Source organism: Myxocyprinus asiaticus, chromosome 26 (assembly GCF_019703515.2).
Source record: "Myxocyprinus asiaticus isolate MX2 ecotype Aquarium Trade chromosome 26, UBuf_Myxa_2, whole genome shotgun sequence".
NCBI classification, from domain to species: domain Eukaryota; kingdom Metazoa; phylum Chordata; class Actinopteri; order Cypriniformes; family Catostomidae; genus Myxocyprinus; species Myxocyprinus asiaticus.
In genome coordinates, this window is record NC_059369.1 from 24,509,418 (window position 1) to 24,523,292 (window position 13,875).

At 40.4% G+C, this 13,875-nt stretch overlaps 1 protein-coding gene across 2 annotated transcripts in view; it reads left to right on the forward strand.

Annotated features, from left to right (window-relative positions):
• The window catches only part of necab2 (N-terminal EF-hand calcium binding protein 2), a 110,774-nt gene that overhangs the window by 86,746 nt on the left and 10,153 nt on the right, over positions 1 to 13,875 (forward strand). Inside the window, exons 8-9 of one of the 2 annotated variants that reach the window (XM_051656628.1) lie at positions 1,708 to 1,787; positions 8,627 to 8,683. In XM_051656628.1, the coding sequence (XP_051512588.1) occupies positions 1,708 to 1,787; positions 8,627 to 8,683 (137 nt within the window). The remainder of the gene's footprint in view (positions 1 to 1,707; positions 1,788 to 8,626; positions 8,684 to 13,875) is intronic. The other variant, XM_051656629.1, reaches the window with a different exon arrangement.

Consider the following 13,875-nt stretch of genomic DNA (forward strand, 5'->3'; position numbering starts at 1 on the left):
TCTACTGCTCTACCATCGAGAACTGCTGGGCAAAGACCTCGACGGTGTCGCCGAATAGGCCCGCCTGGGAAATGGGGGCAGCAAGGAATCGTGTCTTATTAGCCTCACCCATCTCGACCAGGTTGAGCCAAAGGTGGCGCTCCTGGACCACTAGTGTGGCCATCGTCTGCCCGAGAGACCGCGCCGTGACCTCCGTCGCTCGGAGAGCGAGGTCGGTCGCCGAGCGCAGTTCCTGCATCAATCCCGGGGCGGAACTACCCTTGTGCAGTTCCTTTAGCGCCTTGGCGGACTTGCAGGAGAGCCATGGCGTGCAGGGCGGAGGCAGCTTGTCCAGCAGCACCGTAGGCCTTGGCCGTCAGAGACGACGTAAACCTACAGGCCTTGAACAGGGGCTTTGGGCACCCGCGCCAGGTGGCGGCGCGCTGCGGGCATAGGTGCACCGCGAGCGCCTTTATCGACCGGGGGATTGCCGAATAACCCTTGGCCGCCCCACCATCGAGGGTAGTGAGAGCGGGGAAGCTGAAAAGATCGGGATCGGGCAGTAAAAAGTGCCTCCCGCGACCTTGTCAGCTCTTCGTGCACTTCCGGGAATAAAGGAACGGGGCGGGGCGTGGCTTTGAGCGGCGCCGCGAGCCCAGGAACCAATCACCGAGCCGCGAGGGTTCAGGGAAGAGCGGTGAAATCCACTCTAACCGATGCTCGCGGCTGCCCGGGAAAGCATGTCGTCACCTCCGCGTCAGCCTGTGACTGGGCGATCGACCCCCGAAGGGAGGAGCCCAGCCGAGGCTTCCGACTGGATGAGCCCGCTCTCCGATGCTGTGCTCGAGAGCTCATCACTTTCGCGGGCTCCGAATAAGAGGTCGAACTCGCCGTGAGACGAGCCGGTGGACTCACCCGGAAGCCCGATCGGGGCAGACGAGCGTGCTGGAGAATGGGAGGTCCGCGGGGGGATACCCGGCGGAGGCGGTCCCATTGGGGTCCCCAAATCGCCCCCAGTGCTAGCCGCGCTGGCCTCAAACCTGTGGGTAAAAGGACCGAGGCGGGAGCCTCTGGGGTGGCTCGCTTTCTTACCAAGGCGAGCCGCGACCGCAACGTTGCCATGGACATGTCCTCGCAATGAGTACATGACCATCCACGAATGCTGTCTCCGCGTGAGCAGTGCCCAGACATGAAAGACAGTGATCGTGACTGTTAGAAGGCGAGAGATAACGAGCACAACCAGGAATAACACACAATCGGAAAAGCGTCTTTAAAAAGATGTTCCGTGTGTGCGCTCTTTTAGAGAAAGATATACTCTTTTAGAGGGGAAAAATGCTCTTTCAGAAAATATACTCTCTAGTTTTTCTGCCGAAGCGCCCAGGGGCGTTCTCTGCAGTGCACCAGTGCAGAGGAGGGAGAAGCCGCTGAAATGCGCCGTCAGATCCAGCAGAGGTGAATGAACAGTAGTATTCAGCTCATTGAGCATGACCGTTCGGCTCCGAAGACAAAATCTGAATGAGTGGTTGCATACCAGCTCCTTTTATACCCATATGTCCGGGGGAGTGGCATGCAAATACCACTCGCCAATTTTCACTGGCCTTTTATCAAAGACCAGAGGTGTCTCAGGCTCCCAAGAGTGACCCCTAGTGTCACTACATCGACACCAACGTCGGAACTATCTGCAAATTATGCACTTTGCCTCTCTCTCACCCTCTCGATCTCTCTTAGGAGCTGTGGAGGTGAGAAAAGAAGGACTTGAGGCGCAGATCAACCGACTGGCTGAGCTGATTGGACGTCTGGAGAATAAGGTAAGAGGTTCATCTTATAACACTGAGAGGTCAAGTGCTTCATCCTGGGAAGTGTCTTACAGTATATTACAGGGAGATCAAAATTCATAGACATGTTCAGTTACAATCCGGTGTACAACGACTCAGAAAATACATGGTTGAAAACAAATAGAAAGAAATACCTTAACTTGTGGTTAATGGCAACAAATAATGTTATAATAGGAAACAGAGATTAGAAAATACATTTTCTGTATGGAAACTTATTTTTAAGATCGATTTAAAAATTCTGTTTGTCCTCATTAGCTCTGTTCCTCTTGTACGTAAAAGCACACACATACTCATCCATACACATGCTCACTGTAATTACACATTCTTATATTTGGAGGACTGAGATGAGATTTAGATTTTTTGTGTAGTCATTCTTCATCTGTCTGTCCGAGCGTCACAATGCGTAACTGATTATATACACGCATATCACCTCTTTTTCATCTTTTTTAGAATGTGTACGCACAATGCTAAGGCCAATTCTGGTTCGTTTAACTTATACAACCCCAATTCCTAACTTGGAACAATATAGAAAATTCTAATAAAAACCAAAAAGGAGTGATTTGTAAATTCTATTCACCCTATGCTATATTGAAAGCAATACAATAACACATTATTTGATGTTTTACCTTTCTAATTTAATTGGGGGGTTTTATGCTTTACGAGATTACAAGTGCATGGCTACGTAAAAAGAGAGTGCGGGTGCTGGAGTGGCCTACCTGCAGTCCTGACCTGTCTCCAATTCAGAATGTGTGGCGCATTATGAAGCGTAATATATGGCAACAAATGGCCTGTACAATTGTGCAGCTGAAGACCTGCATAATGGATGGGGAATATTCCACTTGCTAAACTTAACAGTTTGTATCTTCAGTGCCCAAATGAATTAGATGTTACACAGTGGTAAACAAATGACTCATGATTTGAAGAGAGTGTGTATTTTCAAAAAACAATTCACAGTTGTAGTGCTTTCAATATAGCACAGGGTGAATAGAATTTACAAATCACTCCTTTGTTTATATTAGCATTTTCCATACTGTCCCAACTTTTTCGTGAATTGGGGTGTACATGCTGAACGAAGCCAAGGTACAATCGCATTATCGAGGTCTGTTATTCCGCCATTGCAAAAACTGTTCTTAAACGATTTCTAAAGCATGTAAACGTATTGATTGCCTGCATTTCGTAGTCCAGTGGTTCTTAGCTGGTGGGTCTTGACCCAAAAATGGATCATATGTCTCTTCTGAAAGGAACAACAGGGATAAAACTATGCTAAATGGAAATGCAACTAACCGCATAACCGTGCATAGTTATTATGATAGAAAAAGAATTAGGCCTATCAACTTTTAAAAGACAGAAGAAAACACAACTGTATATTTTGTTGTTTATGTCAAAGGTCATGCATCACATCAAGCTCTATGGTATTTTGCTCCAAATTTGTCCATCACCTTGTAGAAGCTAGTCAAATTAAGAAGATGCCTGCAAGACAGCATTCAAAACTACACAATAAAAAAATAAAAATAAAAAAAAAATAAAAAAAATTTGCTTTTAAGTAACTTTTTGATTATTTTTGTCCAATAAACAGTTTTGGTACTCTGTTGGGTTGCCATTTCAGATCCATAGTAAAATCTTTGTCCTAAAATGTATTGCAATACCAGTTGAGAACCAATGTTTTAGACAATGAGCACAGTAGACTAATAGAGTCCCCAGTTGATACTGCAGTGTTTGGCAGGCAGTGTCTTTGCGGAAGCTAAGAATAGCCAAATCAACCAAGATGGTTTGTCTCACTCTCGACGGACCACCAAGGAGTGCAGGGTGAGTGCTCCTAGTGAGATGAAGGGATGAATGGGAGGATATCTGTGAGCAGCAAAGGGGATTAGCTTCACTCCTGTGGCACTGGGAGATGTTTTGGTGTCGGTTCAGGCACAGATTAAAATGGATCCATGTACATACACACTCAATTTTATAGCTCTGAAGAGAAATATTTGGAAGAGCTTAATTTTTAAATAATTGCCATAATAAAATATGTTCATTAGTGATTGTCATCAAAGTATGTGCCCACCTACGCTATGAATCTCAATTTTACCTGCTGAAGAGTTAAGAATATGTTCTTCTCAGAATTAGCATACATTGGCAGCCAATTTTTATTCACTTTTATTCACCAAAGTGGCATTCAACTGATCACAATGTATAGTCAGGACATTAATAACATGAAAAATTACTATTACAATTTGAAAAAAATGTTCAGAACTTCTTAAACTACTTCAAAGAGTTCTCATCAAAAATCCTCCATGTGCAGCAGTGACAGCTTTGCAGATCCTTGGCATTCTAGCTGTCAGTTTGTCCAGATACTTAGGTGACATTTCACCACACACTTCCTGTAGCACTTGCCATAGATGTGGCTTTCTTGTCGGGCACTTCTCACACACCTTACAGTCTAGAAGATCCCACAAAAGCTCAATGGGGTTAAGATCCAAACACTCTTTTCCAATTATCTGTTGTCCAATATCTGTGTTTCTTTGCCCACTCTAACCTTTTCTTTTTGTTTTTCTGTTTCAAAAGTGGCTTTTTCTTTGCAATTCTTCCCATTGCACCTTGCACCCCTGAGTCTTCTCTTTACTGTTGTACATGAAACTGGTGTTGAGCAGGTAGAATTCAATGAAGCTGTAAGCTGAGGACATGTGAGGCGTCTGTTTCTCAAACTAGAGACTCTGATGTACTTATCCTCTTATTTAGTTGTACATCTGGCCTTCCACATTTCTTTCTGTCCTTGTTAAAGCCAGTTGTCCTTTGTCTTTGAAGACTGTAGTGTATACCTTTGTATGAAATCTTCAGGTTTTTTGGCAATTCCCAGTATTGTATAGCCTTCATTCCTCAAAACAATGATTGACTGACGAGTTTCTAGAGAAAGCTGTTTCTTTTTTGCCATTTTTGACCTAATATTGAGCTTAAGACATGCCAGTCTATTGCATACTGTGGCAACTCAAAAACAAACACAAAGACAATGTTAAGCTTCATTTAATGAACCAAATAGCTTTCAACTGTGTTTGATATAATGGTAAGTGATTTCATAGTATCAAATGAGCAATTTAGCATGATTACTCAAGGATAAGGTGTTGGAGTGATGGCTGCTGGAAATGGGGTCTGTCTAGATTTGATCAAAAGTGAATTTTTTCAAATAGTGATGGTGCTGTTTTTTATATCAGTAATGTCCTGACTATACTTTGTGATCAGCTGAATGCCACTTTGGTGAATTAAAGTATCAGTTTCCTTCCGAAACTGCAAAATCTGTACATTATTCCAAACTTTTGGCCGCCAGTGTAATTACTAGACAACTAAAGGGATTCTACTGATCTTGTAAATGGAAGTTTATTCATTTCTGTGGCAACGCTCATAATACCAAAATGGATCCATGTGTGGCTTTGTTGTTGATGACAGTGAGATTTTTCATCAGTGAGAAACATGTGTTACTTTCTTCTTTGGAACAAAAAAGGTAAACATGTTTAATAACTTTACAGGGTTTATTTGCCATAATGTGAATGGTGACAATGTCTGTCAAGCTTGAAAAAAAATATCTATACATAGAACAAGAGTAAAATCAATCAATATGACTCTTGAACTATATACCAAGTCTTCTAAAGGGATATGATTACTTTGTGAGATGAACAGAATAAAATTTAAGTCATTATTCACTCTCAAATCATATCGTTAATAAAGCGCTTAAATCAAATATGGTGGCTACATCGATAATATTACACCTTATTGGTTCTAATCGCATCTTGTGACCAAATGTCATGATGTAATTTTGTTATGTTCATCGTTTTGGAGCAACATTAGGGTGAGTAAATAATTATAGAATTTTCATTATTTGAGTGAACTATTCCTTTAAAAAAAAAAAAAAAAAAAAAAAAAGTGCAGGTAACATTGGCTATAATAAAATGTTAACTATCGTTTCTGTCGAAACTGAGTTTCCATAAAATTCAGTTTTAAGGGGTAATTACGAGTTTGATGAAGACGCAGACCATTTTTACTACTCGGAAACTAGTCATTTACACTAAATCCGGCATATGAACACATCATAAATATTCAAACATTAGTTTCTGCAAGACTTTTTTTGACCCAAAATGAATCAACATTAGCCTGTGAATAGAGTATGGATTTCTATTATTTTAACATTTTAGTTTATTCAGGGAAATACACGACCTGCACTACCCCACCAGTAAGAAAGATTTTGATGTGTCCTTTTAGACAGACCATGCAACATTTTGCAATTGTCATAGTGTGGCTTGCCTTCAACTTTCTCAAATGAGTGACAATTCTTCCAGTTGCCATGTCAAACTCTCTTCTTCTGCTCCACTCACTTTTAAGATCTGCCATGGTCGGATCAATAAAGCTAGGCCTGCAGCACACCTGGTCTGTATAGGATTCAACACATGCTTCTTTTGAACATCCATCCTCACTGTAATTGAAATGTCAAACATAGAACTGTACATCTGTCCCCATTCTCACTGAGGCTTTGGCAGGCAGGGCAGCCTGACTTCGATGACTTACTTCTGCTCAGAGCTGCATCAGTCATCAGAGCGCTCTTGTTGTCTGCATAATGTGGCCCCACTGCTTTAGGAAACACAATTTCCTTTTCCATCCAGTTATGGCCTCCAATCAATGTGAAGACTAAAGCTCATGTCGTTCTCGATCTTCCACTCTCCATCCCCAACTGTGCGGTGAATTTTTGCTATTCATCGCTTTTCTTAGCTGCAGGAATTACTGGCCATTATGTGCTCTGTCATTCCACGATGGAAAAGAATATTCCCCACCATCCTTATTCACTTGATTTGGATGGACTTACAGGAGATATCAGTGACTCTCATTTTATGGAGCACATAATGATTTATAAATTGTCATGGTCTTTACTGAAGCAGGGCTACTTTAAATCCCTCATGTTTTCAAAAAGCCATTATGTTTGGAAAATGGGTAGTTGACATGTCTATGTATGGACTTATGGATATACATATACAGTATATAACTATATAAATATATACTGTGTGTGTGTGTGTGTATATATGTATGTATGTATGTATATATGTGTGTGTGTGTATATGTGTATATATATATATATATATATATATATATATATATATATATATATATATATATATATCTCATGATATATATCATGATATATACTGTATATCAAGATTTTAGTTTAAAATGTAGGTCCTGTGACTGGTCACAATTTATTTTCCCCATTTTTATTTCGCTAGTTCATTTGAAATTGTTTTGCAGTGTGACAAATAACTTCCATGTAGTCTCTCGATTAATATTAGGCATTAAAGCTGCATGCATAATAATCATAAAAGAATTAGCAAAATGCTGTTTAAATTTTTTTTTGATGGAGTATAGCATGTTACACCATAGGACATGTCAACTTTCCAAAAGTTTGTAATGTCAACTACGCTTATGTATTTTGTGACAGCTTTCTGTCACAAATATGTCTTGTCACATTTCTTTTTTATTTTGTACGTGCAACATTGTAGCTTAATGACGCTGCTTGTAGCCGCTGCATGAGAGAAGGGAAGCTCTACCTTTAGGCGTTTTCACACTGCTAAATGACATACACCCTTTGGAGAAAGATCTGTTGCTCCAGATGTGTCTGTTTTTAACAGTTTCATTGCAGCTGGCCACTTATAAGCCAGTTGTCACCATGGGCAAAGAATGTCACTCTCTTTCTCTCTGTCTCTTTCATCCTGCAAAACAGTGCACAAATGAATATTTTAGCAACCTCAATGCTCTGTCTCGGCTAAAATGGAATGAAACTAAAATTAAATGTTGAAATTGGATGTAGTTCACCCAAAAATGGAAATTCTGTCATTATTTGCTCACCATTATGTTGTTCCAAACCAGTTTGACTTTTTCTTTCTTCCGTGGAACACAACAAGAGTTAGGCAGAATGTTAGCCTCAGTCACCTTTCACTTTCATGACATCTTTTTTCTATACAATGAAAAAAAAATGTTCATTTGAAAACGCATACATTTCGCTATGTTTACGCCTCTCATCTACTCTACAATGCCCTTTTCCTTCACCGAAAACAGATTTTTTTTTATTTTTACAAAAGTGTCTCCATAGCTGCATACTTGAAAACTGAGTTCAAACAGATTAGTGTGGATGTGGCTTAAATGAATAGTGACTGAGGATGTCAGTTTCCTAACATTCTGCCAGTTCTACACATCTGCATTCTCCTTTGTGTTCCACAGAAGAAAGAAAGGGTTTGGGATGACATGAAGGTGAGTAAATGACAACAGCATCTTAATTTTTAAGGGTGAACTAACGCTTTAACTGCTTGGTGTTACTAGGGCACCAATATAGGCAATATAGTACTGTGTAGTACAACACAGAACTCTCTGTTAGTGTCACAAACAGTCAGCTTGTGGAACACACTGTTTAGTTTATTCTGTTATAACCATCCTTCTGTTGAAGTATTAAAGTTGCTTACATTGTCAGGAAGTATTTTCTGTTTCAAACACTGTGATAAGATTCATTCATTAGCATAAACATCTGTTTAGTTGGGATCTGGTCAGTGTACATATACTGTAGAACTGTAGGCCTAGGTCTCTTTCCTTATTTCTTTCTTTCTTTCATACATGCAGTGTTCATACAGTACATTATGCTTTTTTGTATTGAAAAGCCAGGCAGATGTGCTGAAGTCAGTTGTCTCTTATCAGCTTTCTTGATTGAGTGTGCACAGATGGACAGTAGCATCCAAGGGTAGCTGAGGGTGAAAGTGAATTCACTAGTGGCTTTTCTGTTCTGGTTTTTGTTGCAGACAGTTTGGTTTGATCTACATCAGCGACTAACAGACACTGATGGCACAACTAGCGCAGTAAGTACTGAAGCACGTCTTATATCAAAGAGCATGCGAAAAATAAATACAAATATTCAAAGACAATGCATGACCAAATTCACCTCTTCCCTTCATGTTAAATAAAAAAATAAAAAGTTAGTTTGGCTTTCCAATCAGACAGGTGCATTATTGTTAATATTTAATGACTAAACCCCTGAGAATTATCAAGGTGAACAGCATCAATGTGCTCCACACAACATTCCTTTTTCCATAAGTGAGCATCACTACACTGTGTTTCATACCAGCATGCTCACGGAGTTGTTTTTGCCTCTCAAAGATAAGAGGCAGTATCACACTAACACCTTGCCTGACCACAAATCAGTGCAGGTCTGTGGGCTAGTGAAACACTCAGCAGTGCATGATGGGAATGCACAGAGATATCACAAGTTTTGGTCTGTAGATGTGGAGGAGCACTAGGCTTTGATTTCTTGTAGAACTTAGTGGTTTTAAAAGATTTAAATCTAATAAAGAAAGCATTTCTGTATTTATAGAAGGAGCACTGTCTGTATCAGTGGAACTGAGCTCTCCTAAGTGCTGAAAGGCTGAGTTCAGTGAGTAGCAAAGGTTAGCTTATTGACCATCTTATTGACACTGGAAGGATCAGGGAAAATTGAATCATTCCCTTTTCATCCATTAATCCTTGTCAACTTTTCAAACTATCTCTACTTCAAGACGAAATAGTGCTTGACCAGGTTCCACGAGACAGCTTCAGTGTGTGCCTATGTGTTTGTTGGTTAATACAAGCTTTATTTTGGGACCCAGAGGATGAGTCCCAAAATGAGTACATCACTGCAGTAATATCAGCAAGGGCCTCCTGCATTGTTATCTGCAATGATTCTTATACAGAGCAGAAAAGACCAATTTTAAAACAATGATTGTGCCATTTGCTGCTGTCCAAGGCTATTTCATTTGTTTACAGATGATTATTGCCCCATTCTGTCAGAGGAAATTGCATGCATTGTGACATTTGTATTAAAAAGAAACATCTTAACCAAATGCCCCTAATCCTGGTAACAAGAAAAAGTGATTTGATGTGAACCGCCTTGCAAAATATAAAAAATATTAACAAATTTAAATGTTTGGTTTTCCATAGATTACTTCCACAGGCTAATTGTAGCTACCATATGATTTCTGTAATTACAGGCCTGTAAACTTGTGTTGTATCGCAGCAGTTTTTTTTCTTCATACACATCATATCATATGCTAATATATGCATTCATAAATATTCAAATATATGCTTATTTCTGCTTAGCTTTTTGATTTCTGTCCTGTAAATGGAAATCATTTTAATTAGACTACATAGGCCTACAGACTATCCACTTCATCTGACAACTGAATTTGTGGTACCATAGATTTCATAAGTAATGTCAACTGAGTGGCAAATTCATCTAAATAGTTGAGCTGATTTTGAGCATACACTTTCAACGCAAAAAAAACTGCATCTTATTTACTTGCTATTAGAGGTCTGCAACCAGACCCGGGCACGACGGGACCCCCGAGAACCCAGCGGGTTTTGTGCTGGGTTGGGGTCAGTTTTTCAAGTAGGACTTCGGGTTCGGGTTTGTAATTAATGAAAAAATAAACCGGCCTACCTAACTTGTTTTGCGCACGCGCTCTCACTCGCATACACGCGTGAACAGACGAGATGAGTTAGGGAACATTCACACCAAACGTGTATTTGCGTGCGTCTGTTCTGTTTTCCCATTGTTTTCCTATGTAAACACATGCTAAAAGAATGCCTTTGACTGTTGCGCCGTGGCTCGCTGTTTCTTCAGCGTCTCGCGTAGGACTGTCACATTTTAAACAACGTATCAAGTTAAAAAGAACTTTAAAATGTTCAAAAACGCATGTCGAAACGCTGTTGTCACAAAGATTCAACGTTCTTAACAAGTTCAGGCTGCATAAAGAGGACTGTTACATTGTTTAACATTATTCCAGATTGTTCGAGAAGGGTATAGCTGCAGACAGAGCTCCAAAAGGGAGCAGGAGCTCCAAATCGCGAGCAAAGATATAGGGAACCCCTTACCTACCCCTTTTCCTAACCCTAACCATCTGTGGAGCTGTTGCTCTCTTGTTCAGTAACTCTGCCCCTTTATGATTAAACACACACCTATTTAGGATATTCCGCCCCCATTTGGAGATCTCTGGCCTGCTGCTATACCTAATTGAATTGTTCTGTACCTAGCAAAGTTTCAGTGCATAAACGGTAAGGCAATGTTTTTTCCCCTTCTGCTCTAGTATACTAAGTGCCTTGTTAAACTGTATGTTTACTGTTTCAATACTGTTATGAATATTGCCTAGGATATATGCTTTCATAAAATACAGCCTATTGCAACAGTACTTGCTAGGAGAAGAAATTATAAAGATAGTGAGCAATTTCGGGTTCGGGCTTAAAATCTGACGGTATCTGATTTGGATCGGGTAGGGTTGGGCCACACGGTCTCAGGTACAGGTGGGTTCGGGTTTCATTTTAAGACCCGTGCAGACCTCTGCTTGCTACCTGCAATCCAGTTCAGCTATGCACTAGAGGTCTGCACGGGTCTTAAAATGAAACCCGAACCCAACCTGTACCCGAGACCGACCCTACCCGGCCCAAATGATAGGCCTACCATCAGATTTTAAGCCCGAACCCGAAATTGCTTACTATCTAATTTCTTCTCCTAGCAAGGACTCTTGCAATAGGCTATATTTTTTGTAAGCATATACGTAGGCAACATTCGTAACAGTACTGAAACAGTAAACATACAGTTTTAACAAGGCACAGCAGCCCCTTAGTACACTAGAGCAGAAGGGAAAAAAGCATTGACTTACCGTTTATGTGCTGAAACTTTGTTCGGTGCAGAACAATTTGGAATAAAATGAAACAATGCAACAGTCCCAGGGGCGGACTGCCCATAGGGAGAACCGGGACTTTTCCCGGTGGGCTGGCCGCGAAATGGGGAATGCAGATTGTTTTTTCATTAATTACAAACCCGAACCAGAAGTCCTACTTGAAAAACCGACCTGAACCAGGCCCGAAACCCGTCAGGTTCTCGGGTTCTGTCGGGATGCAGACCTTTAGCCTAGCCTGCACAAAACGCACCGAAATAGTGCTGAAATGTATTTATAAATGAATTAATGAATGTTACATTTATATAGCGCTTTTTATGACACTACACTCAAAGCGCTTTACACAGTGAAAAGGGGACTCTCCTCAACCACCACCTGTGTGCAGCATCCACCTGGATGTTGCGACGGCAGCCATAGTGTGCCAGTAAGCTCACCACACACTAGCTATTCGTGGAGAGGAGTTCATTTAAATTAAGTTATTGTCATTCCATTCCATGAGACTTATTATTGAATGCACCTTATTCGCAAAACCCAGTGCTATTTGTTTAGCACAATTAATGTTGCACTATTACCGCCCATGGAAAGCAAGCAGTAAATGGATTTTTATTGAAGACATATGTTGGTTTACTTTTCATATTGATTTCATAGCAACTATTTATAAAATTATTAAATTATGGATAAGAGCATTAGGTTACAACTAGGCCATTTATCCAGTAGTTGAGCACAATTTCAGCAATTTAAAGAGTTGTTTGAACCATTACAAGATTTTCGTAATTCCTTAAGTGAATTGTAAAAACAATGCAAATCGATAAAAAAAAAAAAACACTGACAGTGCATGCAAAAGCCGCCGTCAGTGGGCGCAATTCATTCTTGGTGAATTCCCCCTCAATGTTCAGGCATCACCTGCTTAAACATTTAAAATGTGTTCCTACCATCTCCTGTGTTTATAACACAACATCAAAAGTGTGTATAACAGCCATCTAAGAAAACAGTGGTTTATTGAGTCTATAGCAGATCTCTTACTGAATAGAAAGTTAAGATGCCATAGGAATGGTCTTCTCTTTGAGACACGTCTGTACAAAAATGACTGAGTGGTCAGTCCAACAGCTCTGTGTAGACTTTATAGGCAGTGTTGACTTAAAAGTCTTTTGGAGCACATGCAGTGCCTGATTTGATTGGCATAGAGGAATATAAATCAGCAGTCTGCTGATGAATGTACTAAGGACAGAGACAGAACGAGAAAAGCCATCTTTGCTCATTTGGAGGGAATTATCATGGGATGGATACAGAGTGGGAGATGTGAGCTCCCTTTATCAGTACATTCCCATTTATGCCTCTCAGACGTAGTCCTGTAATCTAGATTTAACAAAGGAGTACATTTAAAGAGATACTCAAGTTCAAGGTGGGGAAATGAATATGCAATTTAGTGAGTGTTATCAGAGGAAGAAAAATGGGGGTAGAAAGATGCAGATCAGAATGATGTGGGATGGTATTCCCTAGTTTCCATGGTAACTGTGAAATGTCTCTCACCCTCCAAGGTTCCTTTCGTTTTTATGGACTTCACTTATGTGGTAGAGAATTGTGCACATTAATGTTCTCTACTGTGTGTGTGTGTGTGTGTGTGTGTGTGTGTGTGTGTGTGTGTGTGTGTGTGTGTGTGTGTGTGTGCATGTGTAAGCTTCCCAGTTTGATGCAGTGGAGTAGTTAAACTTTGCATGAGGGTCTTTCAGGTTCATTAGTTTAGGTTTCTCTTCTGAGCTTAAGGAAATCACACGCACATACATCATGCACATCCAAATAAAACTTTCATCACATCAGGAATAGCTAATGCCTCATGAAACCCAAATTAAAGACATTGCAATTAGACCAACAACTATTGCTTAAGGAAATTAAACTGGTTCTTATTAGATCTGGTAAATTTAAGGAGTCTAATAATACAATGAGCACATGAATATCCCACAGAGTCCAAAGGCTCTTTACTGTTACTCTACGGGTCACATTTGCTTTTCCTACCAAGCTCTGTTTTATCATTTTATTCCACGACATTGAGTCTGAATGAAGCTCCTTGCTGTTCAAACAAACACTGAAGACTAATGAATGACATTATTGCAGTCGCACCAAATGTAGCATAGTAGGATCAGCCACATGTCGAAATGCAAAGGAAATTGGATTCCAAATCCTTATGCATTCCTCTAATTATTTTTGTGCCTTTTAGACCAGGCCTCCAGTGGAGGTGAATTGGGAAATGGAATTATTCTTATTGAGTTGCGTGTAGGTGGGGTAATGTAGTGTTTCTGATTGTGTTCAGGGTAGTGTTGGATGGCACAGTGCTCTTGATTAAG